This window comes from Mytilus galloprovincialis, chromosome 10, assembly GCF_965363235.1.
Source record: "Mytilus galloprovincialis chromosome 10, xbMytGall1.hap1.1, whole genome shotgun sequence".
NCBI classification, from domain to species: Eukaryota; Metazoa; Mollusca; class Bivalvia; order Mytilida; family Mytilidae; genus Mytilus; species Mytilus galloprovincialis.
In genome coordinates, this window is record NC_134847.1 from 21,879,126 (window position 1) to 21,901,895 (window position 22,770).

General features: G+C 32.2%; 1 protein-coding gene across 1 annotated transcript; it reads right to left on the minus strand.

The window, feature by feature from the left end:
• Positions 1–15,430: 15,430 nt before the first annotated feature.
• LOC143048781 (vacuolar protein sorting-associated protein 33B-like) lies at positions 15,431–21,632 on the minus strand. The gene is made up of 5 exons (XM_076222656.1): positions 21,583–21,632; positions 18,930–19,010; positions 16,993–17,057; positions 16,414–16,531; positions 15,431–15,508 (listed from the first exon to the last, which is right to left on the minus strand). Exons 1-5 carry the CDS (start codon positions 21,583–21,585, stop codon positions 15,431–15,433), a joined length of 345 nt encoding a protein of 114 aa, XP_076078771.1. The 5' UTR covers positions 21,586–21,632.
• Between the last annotated feature and the right edge of the window lie 1,138 nt (positions 21,633–22,770).

Genomic DNA, 22,770 nt, shown 5'->3' on the forward strand with positions numbered 1-22,770 from the left:
CTTCCCTAAATGATTTGGTGGTGTCAATTTGTCAAATAGCATGAAACTAAAGAATTTAAACTTTTATTTTATAGAATTTCTGCAAAAATGACCAATTTCGGCATTTTATGGTCAAAATAGGCATTTTAAGGCTTTTTCAATATTGATGCATACATGGCATCCTGACTTTCTAACTGACAGGTTTTCATGTGTCAATACTTGTGTTTCTGTGCCTTTATCTAGTTCTTTTACTTGTTTATGAACTTAGAATCTACAGAAAAGAAGATTATCTCAGACAATATGTGCAAAATGTGTTGTATAAATAACACTTGTCTAACGCCCTGTTTGGATGAAGTCAAATGTGGGAAGCTTAGTACATAAAATGTGAAGTCCATAATAAAGACCTCACTAAATTTGTATCAAAAGCACTTTACAATGTCTATTGTACCTGTTCCATTTCACATAATATCTTTCTTTTCTTCTGTAGGATAGCAAGTGGTTTAAATATAAGCCTGATGAGACTAAAATTGCATTCAAGTTTTTTCACTAAAAAGGCAAAAATCTGTGTATCAGACCATACTGTCTGCAAGAAAAGTTAATTGCAAGAGCCTTTTTGTGCTCAGATTTGTTGTATCATGTCACATGAGTATAGAAATGATAAAAAAGACACAATTTTTTATTTCTTATAGCCTCAATTTGAATTTTTTAATGTAAATATATGGCACGGCCTAAATTGACCCTAAATTTTTTCCAGTCTTACTTGGCTTAAGACCCTTTTAAACTAATATGATATGTTATTTGTAACTTTTCTTTCCATTTAAAGTACATTCAATACATTCAGTAAGGGTTATTTATAACCAAAAAGCTTCACAAATTTAAAATTGCTGGAAAATATTACATCTTTATGTAAGGCCCCCTTTCATTGAAATACCTCAATTTTTAGGCCCAGGCTGATATAAATTTGACTTTTGAATAATTATGCTAAGTCTGATAAATCAAATGAGTACTCTATTGCTTTTAGTACATAATGAATTATATATGAAGGCATTTAAAAAGTATTTTTTTGCAATATTTTAATTTTAAAGCCCAAAATGTTGATAGTTGAAATTTTTCAATTTTAACATCAAATTTAACACGTAAAGATGAGTATAGAATTTAAAATATTGTCTATAATATATATCCTATTGTTATGAAACTTTGCAAGCAGTGTTATAATTTATTAAGCTTTGGTCATACCAAGTTTTTTTAAGATTTGTCAACTCTTTCTATCCTATTGGGTCCGAGACCACAATTGTCGTCCCTTGATTTTCGTTGTTCAGGAATATAGTCCCTAGTGTTAACAGTGGGTTACTTGCCATTAATTTTTATACCCCTTCCAAATTTATTTCTCCATGTTTAATGCCTCAAATTGTAAGTAGGGGGTGAAATTACACTGTAAAAAAATTTGGGTCCAGAATTTTACAGGAAAGTAGTGATTTGGTCCAGCTGAAAAAGGTTAAAAATTAGCACTTCAGAAGCTGTCAATAGATTCAAGACACCCTAAACACAAAATTGTCCATATTTTGAGTTAGAGGCGATGAAGTTTTCTATAATTTTGATATAATTTGTCCCAAAAGTAGTACAACACACTGTAAAAATTTCATTGAGAAAGCACAGGTGGGATTTTTTTAAATTTTCATTTATGCTCTAAAAGAAATGCACTACGAATTAATTGTGGTCTTGGACCAGCTGGGAACATCATGGAACAAATGTAAGATAATGGAATAAATATGAACATCAGAACATACAACTTACCACAGGATATACCAAATGTATCATCTAGTAGACCTTCATAAGTCAGCTAGGAACATAATGGTGTTACAAAATCTACATCTGTAGGAAAAAGTATACTGCATATAAACATACTATCATACAAAGGGTGAAATAGGTTTCAGAATTTTGGTAAATTTTAAGATATCATCCATTAGACCTTTGAAATATTTTAATCTGATTAATAAAACAGGAATTTAATAACAATGAATGGTGCATTTAGATCTTGACTGAGCATAAGTTTCTTCTTTGAACATACAAAGGACCATAACTCTGTAGACAATGGTAAATTTGCTTTTACCTATTAAGGAGGCTCGAGGGTATAAAAATTTCAGAAAAAAAATAAACATTTGTTTTTCATTACAAATTTTATTTATTACCTTTTGTAGTTGTTACTTTATCATACTGTACAAAAAACATTCAAAACAATTAATTCGTGTTGGCCCCAGATGACTTTTAAAATGTAAACATCATTGAAAAAGTTCCAAATTATCTCCCTTTGGTGGAAAAATGCCATTTTTTGGCTTTAAAATTGAAATATCTCTTTTAACTCATTGGTGACCTATATTTTTTAATATAATTTCGATATAAGCTGTACTTAAACTAAATTATTGTAAAATTTGAGCGATTTCTGTAATAAATTTCTTTTTTTTATTTCGATATTAACTTTATTTCTCCTATTAGTTCAACAGAAAAAAAACACTTTTACAAAGATGTATGCTTCTTTCGAAGGCAGATTGTGGGCGCAAATGAACGGTGACCCCATTTTTTTATTTTATTTTTCTATTAACTATAAGATAAAGTTCATTTATAGAAAAATATAGAGAAATCCTATATAAATGATTTAGACCCGCGAACCCCCTTAAACTATAAACATTTAGTGCTATGGGCAAAGCTCACAAAATCATACCCCTATCTTTCAAAGTCCATAATTTGTTACGGGAAACCCTAAAAATAATTTGTGTCAAGAAGAAAATAGGAGGTGAAGAACAGCATTCTATAATGAAAATTCTGAGAAAGATTTTTTAAAGTTTGATTGAAGTTTAAAGGAGAAGTTGATACAACCGGTCCAATATGGTGCCATATGACAAAGTATATTTCAAAACATTAAGATCGGGAAATTAAAATAAGAGGGACACAATTTAAATCATGCAAGTCAGATTCTGTGAAAGTTTCACTAAATTCTGTCTAGCCATTCATGAACATCAAACATGTTAAAGGGAAAAAAAATGCATTGTACAAGATATGGCTTGTATGATTTGGCAAAAGATTTGTTAGGGGCTACTATACTGTAAAACCCTTTGTAAATAGAATCAAAGCATTGTAAGCGCTGTAGGCAGTTAACCAAAAACCAAGCCAAACATAATTATAAAAACTGTTGCAATGTTGCTTCAATTTTTTTTTAAAAGTTTTTTAAAAAGAACAAACATTAAACATTCATATATTGTACATTTATGTTCATTCAATGAATTAATCATTAAGGCAAATAATTCATATTTTGTCAAAGTTTTTAAAAGCAACGCATACTGTGGATTCATTTATTTTCGTGGGTATTAATTTTCGTGGATTAAAGAAAACTTGCATATTCGTGGATATTTAATTTCGTGGTTTTGACGAAGTTTTCATACAAGCCTATAGGAAATTTGTCATTCATTGAATATTTAATTTCGTGGTTCTCCTATACCCACGAAATCCACGAAAATTGGTATCCAACGAATAATAATGAATCCACAGTATATCAAGTATATTTTTTTCATGGTCATGAGTCTGCAGTGATACAAGTTTGCAATGATTGCAGTTCTTCTAGTTGATAGTTAACGTTGGTATTAGTTGACTGTTAGTAGTTCAAGTTGACTTTAGTACGAGCTTGTAAAAGTATGAATGGACTTACTTCCCTGGAAAGAAAACTGAGTTTGTGTTCAACAGTACAAAAGTTATGAGACACAAATCAGACAAATGTTTACTACTACAGGGATCAAAGGTGAGGTCTGACTAACCTGTCCATAGTAAATGTAAATGTCCCCCACCTACACCCCAAGTCTATGATTTCTGAGTTTGGAATAAAATGACAGGTAATTATAAAAACAGTTGGTCAAACATTCTTGGGCTTGAAAGATATGTTTTCTTTAAAATGAGCCATATGAAAATGAAAATTTTTATAGGACCAGAAATAATTCAAATTATAATTAAGGTAAATTCTTTAAACCTACTAATTATTTTCCATCAATAAAATTTTATAATTATCAAAAAAATGATTGTAACATAATACTGTTACGAAGTCTTCCAAACAAAGACCCCATAATTATTCATTCCCATGGTCGCCTGAAACTGGACAAGGTCTAGTACAAATTGGTTAGGTCTAGCAAAGTGACATGCATATGTGACGCCCATGAGATTGACATTGTATGTCATTCAATCTTTTTGAAACGACAAACAGGAATGAATATGGTTTAGTTTAGGAGTTGGTATTTCAATCTTATACAAGTTCTCAAAACACACACAAGAGGGGGTGGGGTGACCCTAGGAACTACCCTTATATTTCATTTAATGTGTTATCTTGTCCCATACATGAATATATATGGTTTGGGGTGGGGATCTCAACCGTTATCAAGTTTTCAAACAGGTGGGGGTGGGGTGATCCTAGTGACATCCCCTATATTTCATTTGATTTGTTATATTGTCCAATACATGAATATATATGGTTGAGGGGTGGGATCTCATCTGTTTCTAAGTTATCAAACAGGAGTGGGTAGGGTGACCCTAAGGACTCTCCCTATATTTCATTTAATTAGTTCTCATACATGAATATATATGGTTTAATTTAAAGGTAGGGATCTCGACTGTTTCCAATTTCTCAATCAGGAGGGGTGGGGTGACTGCAGGGACTCCCCCTATATTTCATTTAATTAAGAGGTGGGGATCCCAAATGTTTCCAAGTTCTTAAACATGAGGGGTAGGGTGACCACAGGGACTTCTCTATATTTCATTTGATTTGTTATATAGTCCCATACATGAGTATATATGGTTAAGGGGTGAGGATCTCGAATTTTTCCAAGTTCTCAAACAGGAGGGTGTACAGTGACCATAAGGACCCCCTTATAATTCATTTGATTTGTAATATTGTCCCATACATAAAAATATATTGTTTAAGATTGTGGATCTCGACCGTTATAAATTCTCAAACAGAAAGGGGTAGAGTGGCCCCACGAACTCCACCTATATTTCATATGATTTGTTATATTGTCCCATACATGAATATATATGGTTTAGGGGTGGGGATCTTGACCGTTACCAAGTTCTCAAACAGGAGGGGTGGGGTGAACCCCAGGGAATCCCCCTATATTTCATTTGATTAGTTATATTGTCCCATACATGAATAAATATGGTTTAGGGTTGAGGATCTCAAATGTTTCCAAGTTCTCAAACAGGAAAGTTTACAGTGACCCTAGGGACCCCCTTATTATTCCTTTGATTTGTTATATTGTCCCATACATGTATATGTATGGTTTAAGATTGGGGATCTCAACCGTTTTCAAATTTTCAAACTGGACGGGGAAGAGTGGCCCCATTAACTCCACCTATATTTCATATGATTTGTTATATTGTCCCATACATGAATATATATGGTTTAGGAGTGGGGATCTCGACCGTTTCCAAGTTCTCAAATAGGAGGGGTGGGGTGACCCGCAGGGAATCCCCCTATATTTCATTTGATTAGTTAAATTGTCCCCTACATGAAGATATATGGTTTAGGGGTGGGGATCTCGACCGTTACCAAGTTCTCAAACAGGAGGGGTGGGGTGACCCCCACGGACTCCACCTATATTTCATTTGATTATTTATATATTGTCCCATACATGAATGTATATGGTTTAGGGGTGGGGATCTCGACTGTTTCTAAGTTCTAAAACATGGAGGGGTGGGGTGACCCTAGGGACTTCCCCTATATTTCATTTGATTAGTTATTTAGTCTCTGACATACATGAATGTATATGGTTGAGGGGTGGGGATCTCATCCGTTTCAAAGTTATCAAACAGGAGGAGGTAGAGTGGCCTAATGGACTCCACCTATATATCATATGATTTGCTTACATCCAGGTATCATATAATATAGTTGCACTATTTGTGCCTGTCCCAAGTCAGGAGCCTGTAATTCAGTGGTTGTCGTTTGTTTATGTGTTACATATTTGTTTTTTGTTATTTTTTTTATATAAATAGGGCCATTAGTTTTCTTGTTTGAATTGTTTTACATTGTCTTATCGGGGCCTTTTATAGCTGACTATAGTGTATGGGCTTTGCTCCTTGTTGAAGGCTGTACAATGACCTATAGTTGTTAATGTCTGTGTCATTTTGGTCTCTTGTGGATAGTTGTCTCATTGGCAATCATACCACATCTTTTTCTTTTTTATATAAGAAACTTCCAGCTATTTTAACTGACCTATCAAAATTGAGAAGAAAAAAATACCCCTTGAAATTGCAGTAATATGTTTAACTTTAAAAGCATCTAATATGCATTACCAACATTTATCACTGATAAAGAAAATTCATACTGTTACCAGGAACATATATATTGTCAGATAAACTGTTCTGTCACATTGTATTGGATTTTGACATTAAAATTGGTGTACAAAATATTTTCTGCTTTTTCTTTCTTTTACATATATGTTTTGGTTTTCAATTTTAGTGTTTATATTTCTTTACCATGCAAAGATGTATTTTGTCACCTGTCTGGATTTTTTTAGTTAATAGCCAAAAACCCGGGATTACCCTTATCTGCTTCCGGAATCAGATCCGATATTGTAATTGTCTTCTCGCGGCAGCCATTTTGTTTTCAATGTTGTTTTTGACAGATAGTGAGATACGATTTTACTCGGATTTACACATTATATGTCGGCGATTTTCTGTATAAAGCTAGCGGTTGAACAAATTGAACATCGCTGTCATAAATAGTAATGATGAAAATAAGTTTGAGATCGTTTATTAGATCGAAACTTTGGTAAAAGGCAGTGTCTGCACGTACCCGTAGATCTTACTTTGCTTAACATTTTTGCTATTAACAGTTTATCTGTATCTATAATAATATTCAAGATAATAACCAAAAACTGCAAAATTTCTTTAAAATCATCAATTCAGGGCCATTATACCTGAAAAACCAGTTACCCAATTCGGCTGAAAATTTCAGGACAGGTAGACCTTGACCTAATAAATACTTTAACTTCTTGTCTTATTTGCTCTAAATGCTGGAGTTTTTGAGATATAAGCCAAAAACTGCATTTTACCCTGTGTTCTATTTTTAGCCATGACGGCCATGTTTTTTGACGAAATAAAAAATAAAGCACAAACTTTATTTTATACACCCTACTGATCATTCAGTTGAAGTTTGGTTGAATTTGGTTTAGTAGTTTTAGAGGAGAAGATTTTTTAAAGTTAGCAAATATGATGAACAAATTGTGAAAAATTGTCATTAAAGGACAATAACCCCTTAAGGGGTCAATTGACAATTTTGGTCATATTAACTTATTTGTAGATCTTACTTTGCTGATCATTTTTGCTGTTTACAGTTTATCTTTATCTATAATAATATTCAAGATAATGACCAAAAACTGCAAAATTTCCTTAAAATTACCAATTAAGTGGCAGCAACCCAACAATGGTTTGTTTGATTCATCTGAAAATTTCAGGGCTGATAGATCTTGACCTAATGAACATTTTTACTCCATGTCAGATTTGCTCTAAATGCTTTCATTTTTGAGATATAAGCCAAAAACTGCATTTGACCCCTATGTTCTATTTTAAGTAACGGCGGCCATGTTTTTTGACGGATCAAAAATCGAAGCACACACTTTGTGCAGGATAATCTAAGGAACAATCATGCTAAGTTTCATCCAAATCCATTCAGTAGTTTCAGAGGAGAAGATTTTTTAAAGTTAGCAAATGTGATGAACAAATTGTGAAAAATTGTCATTAAAGAACAATAACCCCTTAAGGGGTCAATTGACAATTTTGGTCATATTAACTTATTTGTAGATCTTACTTTGCTGATCATTTTTGCTGTTTACAGTTTATCTTTATCTATAATAATATTCAAGATAATGACCAAAAACTGCAAAATTTCCTTAAAATTACCAATTAAGTGGCAGCAACCCAACAATGGTTTGTTTGATTCATCTGAAAATTTCAGGGCTGATAGATCTTGACCTAATGAACATTTTTACCCTGTCAGATTTGCTCTAAATGCTTTCGTTTTTGAGATATAAGCCAAAAACTGCATTTGACCCCTATGTTCTATTTTAAGTAACGGCGGCCATGTTTTTTGACGGATCAAAAATCGAAGCACACACTTTGTGCAGGATAATCTAAGGAACAATCATGCTAAGTTTCATTCAAATCCATTCAGTAGTTTCAGAGGAGAAGATGTTTGAAAAATTGTTAACGACGACGACGACGACGACGACGGACGCCAAGTGATGAGAAAAGCTCACATGGCCTTTTAGGCCAGGTGAGCTAAAAATTACTAACACAGAAACAAAATCAAGAGCATACCAGGCACTAGTAAGACCCAAACTGGAATATAGTTGTAGTGTCTGGGACCCCCATATGAAAGAACAACAGATACAATTAGAAAAGGTACAGAGACGCGCTGCTCGTTATGTATACAACAACTACGACTACACGAGCAGTGTCACAAACATGCTCAATCAGTTGAAATGGCCATCACTAGCTGAGAGACGCTTAAAAACCAGACTCATTTTATTCTATAAAGTAATACATTGTCTTGTTGCCATTCCATCGCATATTCTTGAACAAAAAGACAGCAGAACAAGACAAAATCATACTCAGACATACAGACACATCCAAACTTCCAAGGACACATACAAATGGTCATACTTCCCGCGAACAATTATTCAATGGAATTTACTACCACAAACTGTAATTGAAACCACCACTGTTGACAGCTTCAGAGATCAGCTAACACCAGCTGTTCTCTCTAGCTTCAAATAAACAAATTCAAACAAAACATGTACATATATTTTAATCACAATCTGTAAATACAAACACTCCAATTGTTATAAAATATTTTTATAAATTTTGTATAAATTTTTGTCAATCACGCATGCGCAACAACATGTATTCTTCAGTATTGAAGCCTTGTTGACCTTAAAGAAGAAGAAGAAGAAGAAGAAGACATAATAAACATTGCAAAATTAAATGCACAATGATGGAAAATGAAACTGTACCGCAGTCCCTGAAAAGAAAAAAGTAAAATAAAACTACTAAAATTAAAGCTTGAGTTTATAAAGATTAAAGAAGCAAGTAATAATATCAATTTAAACCAATTATAAAAGATTCATGTAACTAATTAAGATTTGGAACAAATTTTACATATCAAATATGATTGTTTTGGCACAGATTTCAACCCGGCTGCACCTTTCAAATGTTGCCAGCCTAAGTTAACGTTTCATTATTCATTATTACTTGCTTCTTTAAATTTTAATTTTTATAAACTCAAGCTTTAATTTTAGTAGTTTTATATATTTTAAAATTTTAGTTTCTGTTTTACATTTTACTAAAAGATATTTTAAAATATATGGGTATATTTTTAATTTATAAAAATTTTATTCTTTAAAAGTATTAATTTCTATCATGTTTTTCTTTTACATGGACTGTACAGTTTCATTTTCCATCATTGTGCATTTAATTTTGCAATGTTTATTATGTATCATTATTTAATAAATACAATTTGCAAATATTATTTTTCATACTCTTCTCTCGTTCTACACGAAATCCCCATATTGTGGTTAATTTTCGTAGATATTTCACGTTTTATACCCGATCCGATGGCATTTTATTAGAAAACCGGATGTAGGTACGCGCAGCCTAGAACGGCAATCTGACTATTCGTACCCGCATGTGGGTACGCGCAGACACTGCCTTGGTAAAAACGTTTGCAAAGTTATTTTTTATTTTCTTTCAAGGTCCGTGGGGCATGTCGGGCGTAGCTAGTAACCAAGTAGAAAGTCCGACTGCAAAAGTGGAATGTCGCAGACCTTGGACAACCGCTAATTTGAACCCCTGCGTCCAAATTGAAAAGATACGAAAATTTCGTCTTCTAATTCAAAATTGCCGCCAACAGCGTCATCAGTTGAACTATGTATTGACGACAAACAATATTCCTACGACTTTTGCAATTTGGGAAATCTTAACTACTGGTCTTTAGAGATTTACGGCGATTAAATATTTCATACATTTGTTCTTTGACATCTTAGCCAAAAGCTCAGGGGATAATAAACTACATAAGGATTCTTAATGTGCTCTACTTCCTATGTGCAACTTCAAAACTTTTGGGAAAATCGACGATCATTTAAGGTTTTTCTGGTCATATTTTTTGTAATCCAGAATGAAAAGTATGAAAAAACTGTCCAATAAGTTATAAATAACAAAGTAGCCAGCTAGATGATAACAATGGCACGTATTTCAGCATTTGTTGAGTAGAACACAAATCCAGGGTGCTCGCATAAGGCAGCTTAACTGCCTAAAAAACTGTACACTTTTTCACAGATGCTAGTTTTCTTAGAAAGATGAGAAAAAATTAACTAATTCAAATAGGTATTTTGTTAACTACTAGACAAAAAAAAAGTAATATTGGAGAATGGAAATTATATAGCAGATACATTATTTTTTCACAAAAACACAGATCTTTTGATCAAAGCTTAAATGAGTAATAAATACCTCTGTCTATGAGAATGAGATTTCCTATATCACACTTGCTGTAGTCTGGTCCAGATAATTTCTCTCCAAGTATATTTTTCATCAGATCATTCACCATCTATTGTAAAATATAATATAACCATGATAACAGTATCATAAATATTTTATTGTAAATATTCAAAGAGGTTCAATTTTAATTTGATGCAATTGTAGGAAATAAAACAAATATACAAATATACTACCAAATTAAAGGTATCTCAATTTTTTATTTTTTTTGTAAGTATCAAAGAAACATAAAAAATAAGTATGTGACATATTTTCAATAATATACACTGTACAAAAAAATACTTTTCATTTGAACAACTCCAGTAAAAGTACCTATTCACAAACTTTTTTTCTCACATAAAAATAATTTGCTGTCTAACGTAAGGGTACCCAAATTGCACCGAGTACCCAAATTGCACCTATTTAGCAAAAATAGCAGCGGAAATCTTACAAGATTTCCTAAAGACTAAACAATTTGTATTTTTATTATTTGATACTATGCACATCTTTCAAAGTAGGTAAAACTATTTAAATATGCACAGAACGTTCACAGTATTTATCAACAAATGAAGTGTTTACTGAAAAAGCAAAATGTACTGAAACGTCGCCATACGACGTCATCAAAACGTTATCTTTTTAAAAGGAGCAAATACAATATGTTACAAGTATCAATTTAAAAAAAAAAATAATAGAAAGCATGGACTTATATCCAAATGTTCAAAATATTTAAAGAAATTAATCAAATGCTCTGTTATTAGACTTTTGACAATGCAAATTTAAGCATGGATGCAATTTGAGTACTCCTCACTTCAGAATAATTGATGGTTTGGAGGTCAGTTTAGACCAATTTTTCTATGATTCCATATGGATTAAAAATCAAATTGGTGTACCTATATAATAAAGAAGGATAGGGCTACAAAATAAACACATTAAGGACATTTATTTCTTGATCATAAAAAAACGTAGGTGAAAAAACTGTCAAAATAGGTGCAATTTGGGTACCGTCACGTTATAAAAATGAAAAATACTTTTCATTTGAACAACTATAGTAAAAGTATCTATTCACAAACTTTTTTTCTCACATAAAAATAATTTGCTGTCTATAAAAATGAAAGAAAAAAATCGCATATACATCCATATCAAGGTTAGAAAAAAAATAAAAATATTTGAATTGTGATGCTTTTCTAAATTTTAAAGAACTAGTGAAGCTGCGAGATACTGCTCAGTGATGAAACCCCAGCAGAACTATTTCGGTAAACTGGAAGTCTGTCACTTCATCCCCTGACTTATATAAACCCTGAAAAAGAATTTCAAATATCCATTTTCAACTTGGCTATCATTTGTAAAATGATACAAGTGTTTTGCAAATAGGAAGTGGTTGTGTAATGAATCTGAAAACGCATCAAAAGGTAAAGCTAACTTACATAAATCCTGAAACCAAGTTTCAGAAATCCTTGTATTGTAGTTCCTGAGAAAAATGTGACGATTATAGTTATGAGACCGACAGACTGATGGATGGACTGATAGATGGACAGAAAGAGTTAAAACAGTTTACCCCCCACTTTTTTAAAGCCGAGTATAGATATAGAGATGCGCAACTGAACATTCTGTTAACAGACAGCAAATAAACATTATATAAGCCTCTAAGAATAGGTTAAGGGGTAAAGTTTTTTTTATTTTCATGTCTAACCTTTGATCCCTTGCCAATACCATAAACATTAGGAATAATTCCACATAGAGCCTGGATGTTGATAAGTGATTTGGCTATTGTTTGTATCCAGGTATTGTCACTTTCCTGTAAAAAAAACACAAAAATAATTTTATCAATATAATTCTACCAATTATCTCCCCTTTTACAATAAGCATTGGTTAGAAAATAAGAGTTAGCATAAAATGTGTAACCTATTTAACTTATATCTATTAACTAAAAAGCTAAATGTTCATATGCACTCTAACATATACTCACAGGCAGATAAACTGTCATGCAAAACTTTTCTCAAGTAAAAATTGTGTATTTATAATATGTGTACCCAACTGATTTTAAGATCTTATAAATAAAAAGTCAAGTTTGCACAATTGTAAGCTTATCAAAAAACAAACAAATTTTCAAGAAAAACATGAATTTCATCAGCCACCAATCACGGATATAGTAAAATATTCCCAATCAGAAAAATCATGATAGCAGGATCCGGAGACTGCTTGTGAAATTGATCATTTAAGGAATGACTGTAATATTTTTTCTGTCTATGATTGATTGATTGATTGTTGGTTGGTAGCACAAAAAGGCTATATCACGGAGATACTCCTGTCTATGAAGAAATAACATAAAAAATGTGGTGTACACTGAATAGCGTGTGTAGCGGGTTATTTAACAGTGTGCATCACATTTTTTTATGTTATTTTGAATAGACTGAAAAAATATTACAGTTATTTCTTATAATTTTATTCTAAATTCCATTTTAAACAGGCGAAATCATGAAAAAACGTTGATGACGTCTTGGTCACATGACAAAATTGTGTCTATGATATGATAAACAAAACAACATCAGCCAATCAGAAGATGTGTTACATTCAAAATTAAATTATATTCAAATGGATTCAGACAAACATATTTCATTATTTGACAATTACAAACGTGATTCTTGTTTGATTCAAAGAAAAAGTAAAGATAGCTCTATTTTGAAGACGAAACGCGCGTCTGGCGTATATACTAAATTTAGTCCTGGTATCTATGATGAGTTTATTTAGCACTATGGGCAGACAACTCCTATCTCTCTATGTATATCTTCATCATTGTGTATCCTTAATTGCAGTGAGGGCTAAAATAACACAAGTATAATGCCTACCCATGTTAAACTACAATAAAGTATAGCTTGCATCAATTATTTCAATTCTGAATAGGACAATTAAGGTAATTTCTATGTCCTATAAGTATAAGTGTAAAAGCGTTTCTGTAGGCTCTTCCATGAACCTCCCTTTTTTTGTTTGTAAAGAAGCAAACAGCTGGCTCTGTGATTGTTCAGAGGGAGAAGTTTAAACAGCCAGCAGGAACAGTTATCGTATCTAGGTCAAATATACGACAATAAAGACACCAACACCCATCAATTACCGCATGGTGAAAAATTTAATGTGGTCTACATGTTTTGCCAACAAGCGTGGTGTCTTCAGGACCAAATATGTCAATTTCAAAGTGCAACACATTACAGTCATAATAAATGAATTAGTAACATTATGTGCACCATTTAAGAGTTTGAAAGTGTTTTAAAGTTAAGGAAATATATTAAATGCATGACAATTTGATAAAATTCATTATTTTGAAGTAGTCAGTATACTCATGTGCAAACATTTTTTTTTGTATTTAGAGCATGGGTTTGTTCACAAAGAGAAAGAAGTACAAAATGTATGTTATATTAGAATATGTTATATAATGAATATGATAAAATATTGGATCCATCTTATGAAAGATATTGAACCTTCAAAAATTATTCTAAGGGAAGCCATATATCTATCCCATTCTATGAACAAACATAACCAGGAATCTTGGATAGGAAGCATGAAACATATATTTAAAATTTCAAAACTTAGAGTATCTATTTGTTAACCAGTCAAACTTTAAAACAAAACCATATACTAAAACAAGAGGCTCTCAAGAGCCTGAATCGCTCACCTTAATTTTTTGGTTAAATCTCTCATGTCAGATTTGCTCTAAATGCTTTCGTTTTTGAGATATAAGCTAAAAACTGCATTTTACCCCCATGTTCTATTTTTAGCCATGGCGGCCATGTTTTTTCACAAAATGGAAAATAAAACACAATCTTTATTCTAGATACCCTAAGGATCATTCAGCTAAAGTTTGGTTGTAATTGGTTCAGTAGTTTCAGAGGAGAAGATCTTTGACATAGTTTATGACGACGACGGACGGACGACGACGACGACTGACAACGACGGACGGACGACGACGACTGACGATGACGGACACCAAGTGATGGCAAAAGCTCACATTTCCTTTTAGGAAAGGTGAGCTAAAAAGTAAAAAAAATCTTTTAACTATTAAATTTAAAGAAAGCTGGTTAGCTAGTTTAGAAAGCAATTCTGGGCAATTTGTCATTATACAAATTAATAAATTAAAAACTTACAGAAAATTTAACAATGAATTCACAAAAAGACTGGCAAATAATTACAAGATTTAGAACTAGCTGTCATGATCTTGAAATCGAAAGAGGGAGGTATATTGGAATTGGAATCTTTCATCTGAAGATTTGTTTGTTCTAATTTATCTAATTTAATGCACTCCCTTTTAAAAAATGAAAGAAAATCATAGAAAATATCATTGTTGTTTGAAAAAAAGATAAAAGAAGAAAAATATATATAGATATATATGTAATAAAATCGACCAGGAGTTGTCTCCCATAGACCTAAAACTATAAATAATTATGTAATTTCTCCAGGTCACGGTGGCACTTATAATAACAATGTTTTGTTAATAACTTGGTTTATATCAGGTTATTTAGTGTGAATGTGTATTCAGGTTTATTTAGTCTAAATGTACTTTAATCATGCTATTCATTCTCATAATTTTCTGTGCTTTATTGTTTAATTCATTTAATTGTATAGCTCAAATTTTGGGCACCCTAATTGATTAATTAAACTATCTTATCTTATTTTATGTTTATCATGAAAAATAAAATAATTAGAATAGTAATAAATTAAATACAAACCAGATAAAATGACCTAAAGAACTGAGGTAACTCTAATGACAGTATATCTCGGTCTAGTGGTATCAGATCTGGTATCAGATCCATCTGTAACTCATATATCCCATAACACCCTCATGTTCAAGGATCATCTCACATACATGTAACTGAAATATAAACATATCATAGATAATTCATTGTATCAATGTGTTATGTATTTTTATATATCCCATAACACCCTCATGTTCAAGAATCATCTCACATACATGTAACTGAAATATAAACATATCATAGATAATTATTGTCTTATCTTTTACAATACATGTAAATGTCAACAACTTTTCAAATTAATAAAATTTGTGATTTTTTCAATATTGCACTAAGAACAGAAAAAATGCGTGAAAAAGTGTTGATTTGTTTATTGACCAAGGTGATAAATTCATTTTTGGATTGCTATTTCATCAATTTAAAATACATGACAGAATGAGCTGATTCTTCACACAGTTGATAAAAATCCATATGTTCACCTACTGCAAATATTTATAGGTTTCATAACGAGTGATATCAACTTGACTTCAATATAATACTAAAGTAGCCTTCATCAAGTTTATTATTACCATTTCAATTAAATTACTGGTATTAGAGTTTATATCAAACAATATCCAATTTTCACAAGTTCTTGAACCTATTTCTCTTATGGTCAACACTTTCAATGTGTAAAATTAAAAAAATTGTGAAATACTGATCTTGTAATTGGCACATTACATTATGACATCATATGTCCTTTCATTAGCTGGGAATACGCAGCTCTTAATGTCCTTTTGATGATTTTGATATTTACGGACCATAGATGCAAATACATGTATGTAGCTCTTAAGGTCCTTTTGATTGTTGACTTTTTTGTTTCACACTAGTACTCAATGAAGAGTGAGAAAAGAAATATCTAAGCATGCAAGAAATAGATAACAGGCTACAACCATAGGAGAATTTAAAGAAATATGTATCTTGACCTCTAGATGTCTTTAATTAGTTGTGTGTGAGGTTACTCAGTCTGATTTACATATATACCAACATTTCCTTTTATTCATAAGTATTTTTATGGAGGTCCTATTCTGACAAAGTCATTTTGAATAAAGACTTTCATGGTTCCATCAAATGGAAGAAATTCAAAACTGACCTTCCGTGGCACCATAATGATTCTATACTCTCTTTTGATATTGCTGCTTCTATCTGAGTTGACATGGTCAGCTATCACCTTCATGGTGGTCATTTGTGGCCATACTAAATACACCCTCCTGTACAAAATAATATATTCTACATAAATGAGTAAGCTATTCACATGATACTGTGGGTTCATTATTATTCATTAGAAACCAATTTTCGTGGATTTCTTGGGTATAAGTGAACAGCGAAATTCAATTTTCAATAAATGGCAAATTTCTGACATGCATGTATGCAGACTGTTTCTTGCAAAGAACAAGTAAATTCAGGTACTGTAAATGGTAGCAGTCACAAGTATTAAAAAGCACTATTGTTTACCTGTCCTGTCAAAGACTTTTCAATAGACTGAAAGTATTCAAGGGAGAAACAAATTTTCCTTCTTTCTACCCCTAAGTTATAATATTTCTACTTTCATTAATTTAAATCTTGCTTGTGCAAAATAAAAGAAACTAGGAATTCTTGTGAAATGGCATGTTTTATTTCACTTTGAAATGAAAAATTTAACAGCACTTCAGAATATACATGATATACATACTGTTCACACCCATGTATTGACTTCTGTGTTGGGTCTAGCTTGAAAATTTTATCTACATGTCTTTGCTGAAATCAGAAATAAGTGAATTTTGTAGCCAATTATATAGACAATAACTGTATAGTGTATTTAAATATCAGCTCGTCTCGAAACAGGTGTAGTAGCTCGCTAAAACAGTCAGGATCCTACTTCGTCAAAATTATCTCCCCATTACGCAAGTTCATTTTCACAATCGTAGAAACAGAAGCCATTGTAGGGATGACGGGCTACCAATTTTGCTCTTGGAAACCGATAAATTTATCCACATTGCATCATTACGATCCTTATATGTCAGTTGTATTTTTAAAGACAAATGTATCAACTAGCTAATGAGCATTAGTTAATAATGTTGTCTGCATTGATTCAACTTAAAACTATTGTCTGATCGAATGTCAGGTGGAATTTTCGAAAATTCATAAACATTTAAAAAAATTCTAATTAAATATTTTGTGGAAGGGCAGACTAGATTTTTTTAGTGTATGAAGACTATAAACTCTAGTTATCACACACAAAAAATTGGAATTTTTCGAAGATATGCATTTTCATCATCCAACTTGAAAGACTGTCGTCAAGTACTTTCAGTAAAAACATAGCTATTCGAACACACCTTCTCTGTTTTTGTGACTCATTAGATAGGTATTTCATTTGACCCATATATTTCATCTTTTAGTACTTCGATTTTTTTGTGTTATAACATCAACCTGTAGCTTTAATATATAAAAATGATAGAATCTGAAGCGAGACGATGTATGAAATATTCTTACTTTGTACGATATCAAGACAAAATACTCAACCCAAACACGCCCTTACATAAAAAGATTTTCTCTTTTTGATACAATTGTTACCCATTTTTTGGATTTTTCTCTTAAGTCACATAATGGAAGGGCAGACACGAAAATTACTGAACTAATAGATTGATATGTTTTCCGTCCGTGGTAATTTTTTCAAAAAAATCAGAGGTTATGCATTTTTGTCATCCAACTTGAAAGATACCCATGTCGTTAAAATCTAACTGTTCTGCATTACTACGAACTTGATAAATTGAAAACTTATGCAAATGGTGTTTTTAAAATAAAACACCCCGTAATTGAGAAGAAAAATGCAATTTTGTTTGTTTCTATTAACTTTTAAAAAATTTGTCACTATAGTAAACAATACAGTAAACATTTATCGCCTTCTCAAACAAACAGTTTCGATTCTTTTGTTCTATTTCAACCTGGTTTCCGACTGAAAAGCTCGAACACACCTTGTTTCCTAGCCTCGTACAAATGCAGCTGATGTTTAAAGAACCTAACAGTTATTGTCTATATAACATAAAAAGTGGACAAATTAATCATGATCATAGTACATTTCTTTGCTGAAATCATAAAAGTGTAAATATCATTCCATAAAATGTATACATATTGTGGACCAATTACTCATACTTTGGATTCATCAATATTTATTGAATACCAATTTTTGTGGATTCTATGGGTACAGATGAATCACATTTTAAAGATTATAAAAAAAAGGAACTTGCTATAGCTTTGTATGAGGACTGGGGAATATGGTCAGGAGCCTATAATTCAGTAATTGTCGATTGTTTATGTGATACATTTTTGTTTTTGTTTCATTTTTTATATAAATAAGGCAGTGAGTTTTCTCGTTTGAATTATTTTACATTGTTATTGGTGGCCTTTTATATCTGACTATGTGGTATGGGCTTTGCTCTGACATTGTTGAAGGCTGTACGGTTACCTATATTTGTTAATTTCTGTGTCAATTTGGTCTTTTGTGGAGAGTTGTCTCATTGGCAATCATACCCCATCTTCCTTTTTATATCATGTATATAGACAATAGACAATATTTTATATTGTATGATATATATAGTATCAATAATAGTATATCCGTTATGATAATACCTTAAGCATTGTAGCTCCAGTCACTCTGTCTAATGGTTTCATAAGCTCTGTATCTAGTACTAAATCTTTCTTTCCTTTGAACTGTTCAAAAGATTATAATTCGTAAGTTACCAGATTGTCTCTATTTATAATTTCTTTTTATCAAACTAAATGTCTATATACATGTATTATGAAATAATTAAAATATGATTGTAAATAAACATCTTACATTGTCTTAGAGTTACATTATTGTTACCATCATTATTTTCATTAATACCTCAAAATGTGAACATACAAAATTTGTGAAAGTTTCAATCTATGTCTAACAGGCAAAGGGCTGACTTATTTTTTTCTTAAAATTCTAATATACATTTTGTAAATATAAGGTGTTGTTTACCTACTTTGTTTGTGGGTAGTGACATCAAGGGATGCAAATGTGAACTTTTAGTGGTTTTGAACTAGCTGTCAGTACCTGTAAGTACTCTCAGATCAGTACTTAAGGGCATACAATACAGTTACAGAGAAGGTAATGACGTTGCTAACATAATATGTTATTTTCGCGACGTCAAACTGTGACATATCGGGAAAAGATGCATTTTTCGACTGATTTTTATCATTCAAACTGAATTAATTTGAAAACGAGTTCATGGACCCCTATTTTTCAAGACGGCATTTTGTTTCATTTAGCAGCGAGATTATGTGACCCAAATTTTATAAAACTGTAAATAGAGGATTTTTTTTTATTTTGATAAACATGCAGTAAAAAATGACGTTTTTTTCCTAAATTCATGAACATTTGATAAATATGAGTTATATCTGAATAAAAAATTGCATATTTTTTTAGGATACTTATTAAATACAGAAATTACTGATTATTCAACAAAAACCAATTTGTGTTTATCTTTTATAACAAAAAAGTTGTGTCTTTCTTTCGAAAAAGAAATTACGGCCACAAATCTGAATTTTGAGCAAATATACAAAATTTCGACCTCATTTTATTTAAATAGTAGCACATGAAGGTATATTTTTTATTATATATTTGATTTAATCAGGAAAAAAATTGTCTATATGCAAATTTTCATGATCTTGTAAATACAGGATCAAAACTGCATCGTATGCCCTTAAGAGTCTTTTTGATGTTGGGATATACAAGTACCTGACTATTTTTTGTAATAAATATTACTATTTGTATGCTGCATAATCAATCAGATGAGTTAAGACTTTTTCAACTGATTTTTATAGTTCATATGTTGTACTTTACACCACAGTCCCAGGTTAAGGGGAGGGTTAGCATCCAGCTAACATGTTAAATCCCACCACATTCTATATGTATGTGTCTGTCCCAAGTCAGGAGTCTGTAATTCAGAGGTAGTCCATTGTTGATAAGTTACATATATTTGTTTTTCATTCATTTGTTTTTTTTTAAATTGTTATTTTACAGTCTTATAAACCCAAAAATCAATTGAGAAAAAAGTTTAATTCTAGAAATTTTTGGTACAAGTACATCCTTAATTTTTCATTTTCTTAAGACTATAACAATACATCCCCTTATCTCTCAATCTCAGAGAGGCAGTCCAATATTTTTGTGATGCCCCTCATTTTGAAACTCCGAGTGGTTCTCAACCTGCTACATGTACATATAATCAAGGATTTGTATAGTTATACAAATCCTTGATATAATGTCAACAGAAATAACAAGATTTCATGTCCAACATGGATTTCCAAGTTATCTAGACTTGTTTTTCTAAAAGGGGTCTCAATAAAACAGTGTGAATGTGAATCCGGGTCTGTTCAGGCCCATTCACGTTCGCACCCGATTACGTTCCCCCCCCATTCACTTTCGCACCCTACACGTTCCCGCCCAATTTTTAGTGCTTTTGTGTTTAATAACTTTGTAATCAAATTTTGGCAAGTGTATTCATATAAGTATATTTGTTGTCATTGTCTGAAATAAAAGTGAGACAACGTTGTTTTTTTGTGTTGAATATATCTTATTCTTGTTTTGGTTAGCGCATTGCTAACTTTTATTTCATTGTTTCAAAATAAAGTGAGACTCTGACAACATATTTTTTGTGATGAATAAATTTTAAGCATGTTTTGGTTTGTGTATTGTTACATGTATAACTTTATGTTTCATTGTTTCAAATCAAAATTGCCAAGCTGTTAAAATCTTTTGTGTTTTTCATTTAACATCTTCAATGTTTTACTCATACCAAGCTAAATACATGCAGTATTTACATCATATCAATTACAAACAACAATCTTGATTTTCTCATAATAAATTATTCAACTGGAATTTGATTTTAAATTTGGTGCGAACGGACCTTGGGTGCGAATGTGCGTGGTGCGAAGGTGTGAGTTGAGTGTAGGGTGCGAAAATGTATTGGGCGCAAACGGACCTGATACCTGTGAATGTAGAGTTTCAAGTTATTTCTTATAAAGCATGCGACAGGAAATCGGATTAGAAAACAGAGCTCTCTGAACTCCGAATCCACAAAATCGTTTAGGGTCACAAATTAAATTATCCTGACTTCACTCCAGATTTATTATGATTTTTCGTTTTCAAATGCCATAATACTTGTGGTACAATGTATCTAATTAACACTTTTAAATCTGATATATCGTACAGAATCAAGCAATGATGCAAGACCCCTCATGCAAGGTCATTTCGAACCATATCTCGTATTCTTTGAACATTTGGAAAATTTGTTGTTGTTCCAGCCATTTTCTCCAAAATGAAAGCAGAACTAATTGCAATCCAACTTCCGTATACTATTGAAGTTCCGTCTTTTTTTTTTTTTAAAGTGCCGACTTTTTAATTTTAAATATGGTATTCAGTGGCGGATCCAGAGGGGGGGTTCCGGGGGTCCGCACCCCCCCTTTATTTTGGCCGATCAATGCATTTGAATCGGGACATATGTTTTGCACCCCCCTGCACCCCCCTTTGCCCTGGGCTAGCACCCCCCCTTTCGAAAATTCCTGCATCCGCCACTGGTATTTGTTTCAGCCGTGTTTTAAAATATAGTGTTTATAGTTTCCGAAAGAAAAAGCACACCAAAATGTGTTGTAGAAGCATAATTCAATGATTTAAGTCTTTGTTTCAGTTGTCATGGTTTTCTCTTCTTTTTTTCTGGATGATTTAATGGATTTCAAGTTGAAGAAAATACTTGATTACTGGTTATTTCACAACACTACTTGAGGCTGCCCAAATCAAAATTAAATTAATAATTCTTGCTTAAATAAATTTCGCTGTATAGAACACTAATTTATGATGGAAAAGGAGTTGTAATCACTAAAAAAAAGAAGCAGCCGCCTAGACATAATCGCCTCTCATAGGCGGATATAAGGGGGGGGAGGGCTGGGTGCCCATCACTCCCCTTTCGTGGGAAAAATTTGGTTGATTATATAGGGAACCATTATCACTGAAGCATGACTGGAGCGGGCCTTCCCATTGGCCAGTCAGAGTGTCCCACTTAGGAAAAGTTCTGGATCCGCCACTATAAGAGGAAATCCCGGCCTTAAAACATGAAATTCCGAGGTCCAGGACATTTAAAACGCGATATTCCGAAATTAGAAACAATAATTCCCGTATCCCGAAAGGATCAATCCCAAAATCCCGAGCCGTAAGTTAAAAACACCCGAACCCGATGTTCCGAAAAAAGGCCCGGTCCCCTTCTTATTATAGCCCAGTTTCTGGTGAAATGACGGGCATAAATTGGTAATCCCTGGAAAATAGACGATTAAGATAGGTCTAGTTCTCTTTTACAAATTCAAACATCACAGTCACGGTCGGATCGAGGTCGGATCCAGGGTTAAAAAGGGGGCGCTGGACGATCTATGCAATTAGATGGTTAAATGGGAA

Excerpts from the sequence above, each read along its gene's own strand:
- LOC143048781 (XM_076222656.1), bottom strand. Across the intron at positions 17,058-18,929 it reads CTGGAGCTACAATGCTTAAG|CAAAGACATGTAGATAAAAT; the intron begins GTATTATCATAA and ends TTCTGATTTCAG. Across the intron at positions 16,532-16,992 it reads TCAATACATGGGTGTGAACA|GAGGGTGTATTTAGTATGGC; the intron begins GTATGTATATCA and ends TATTTTGTACAG.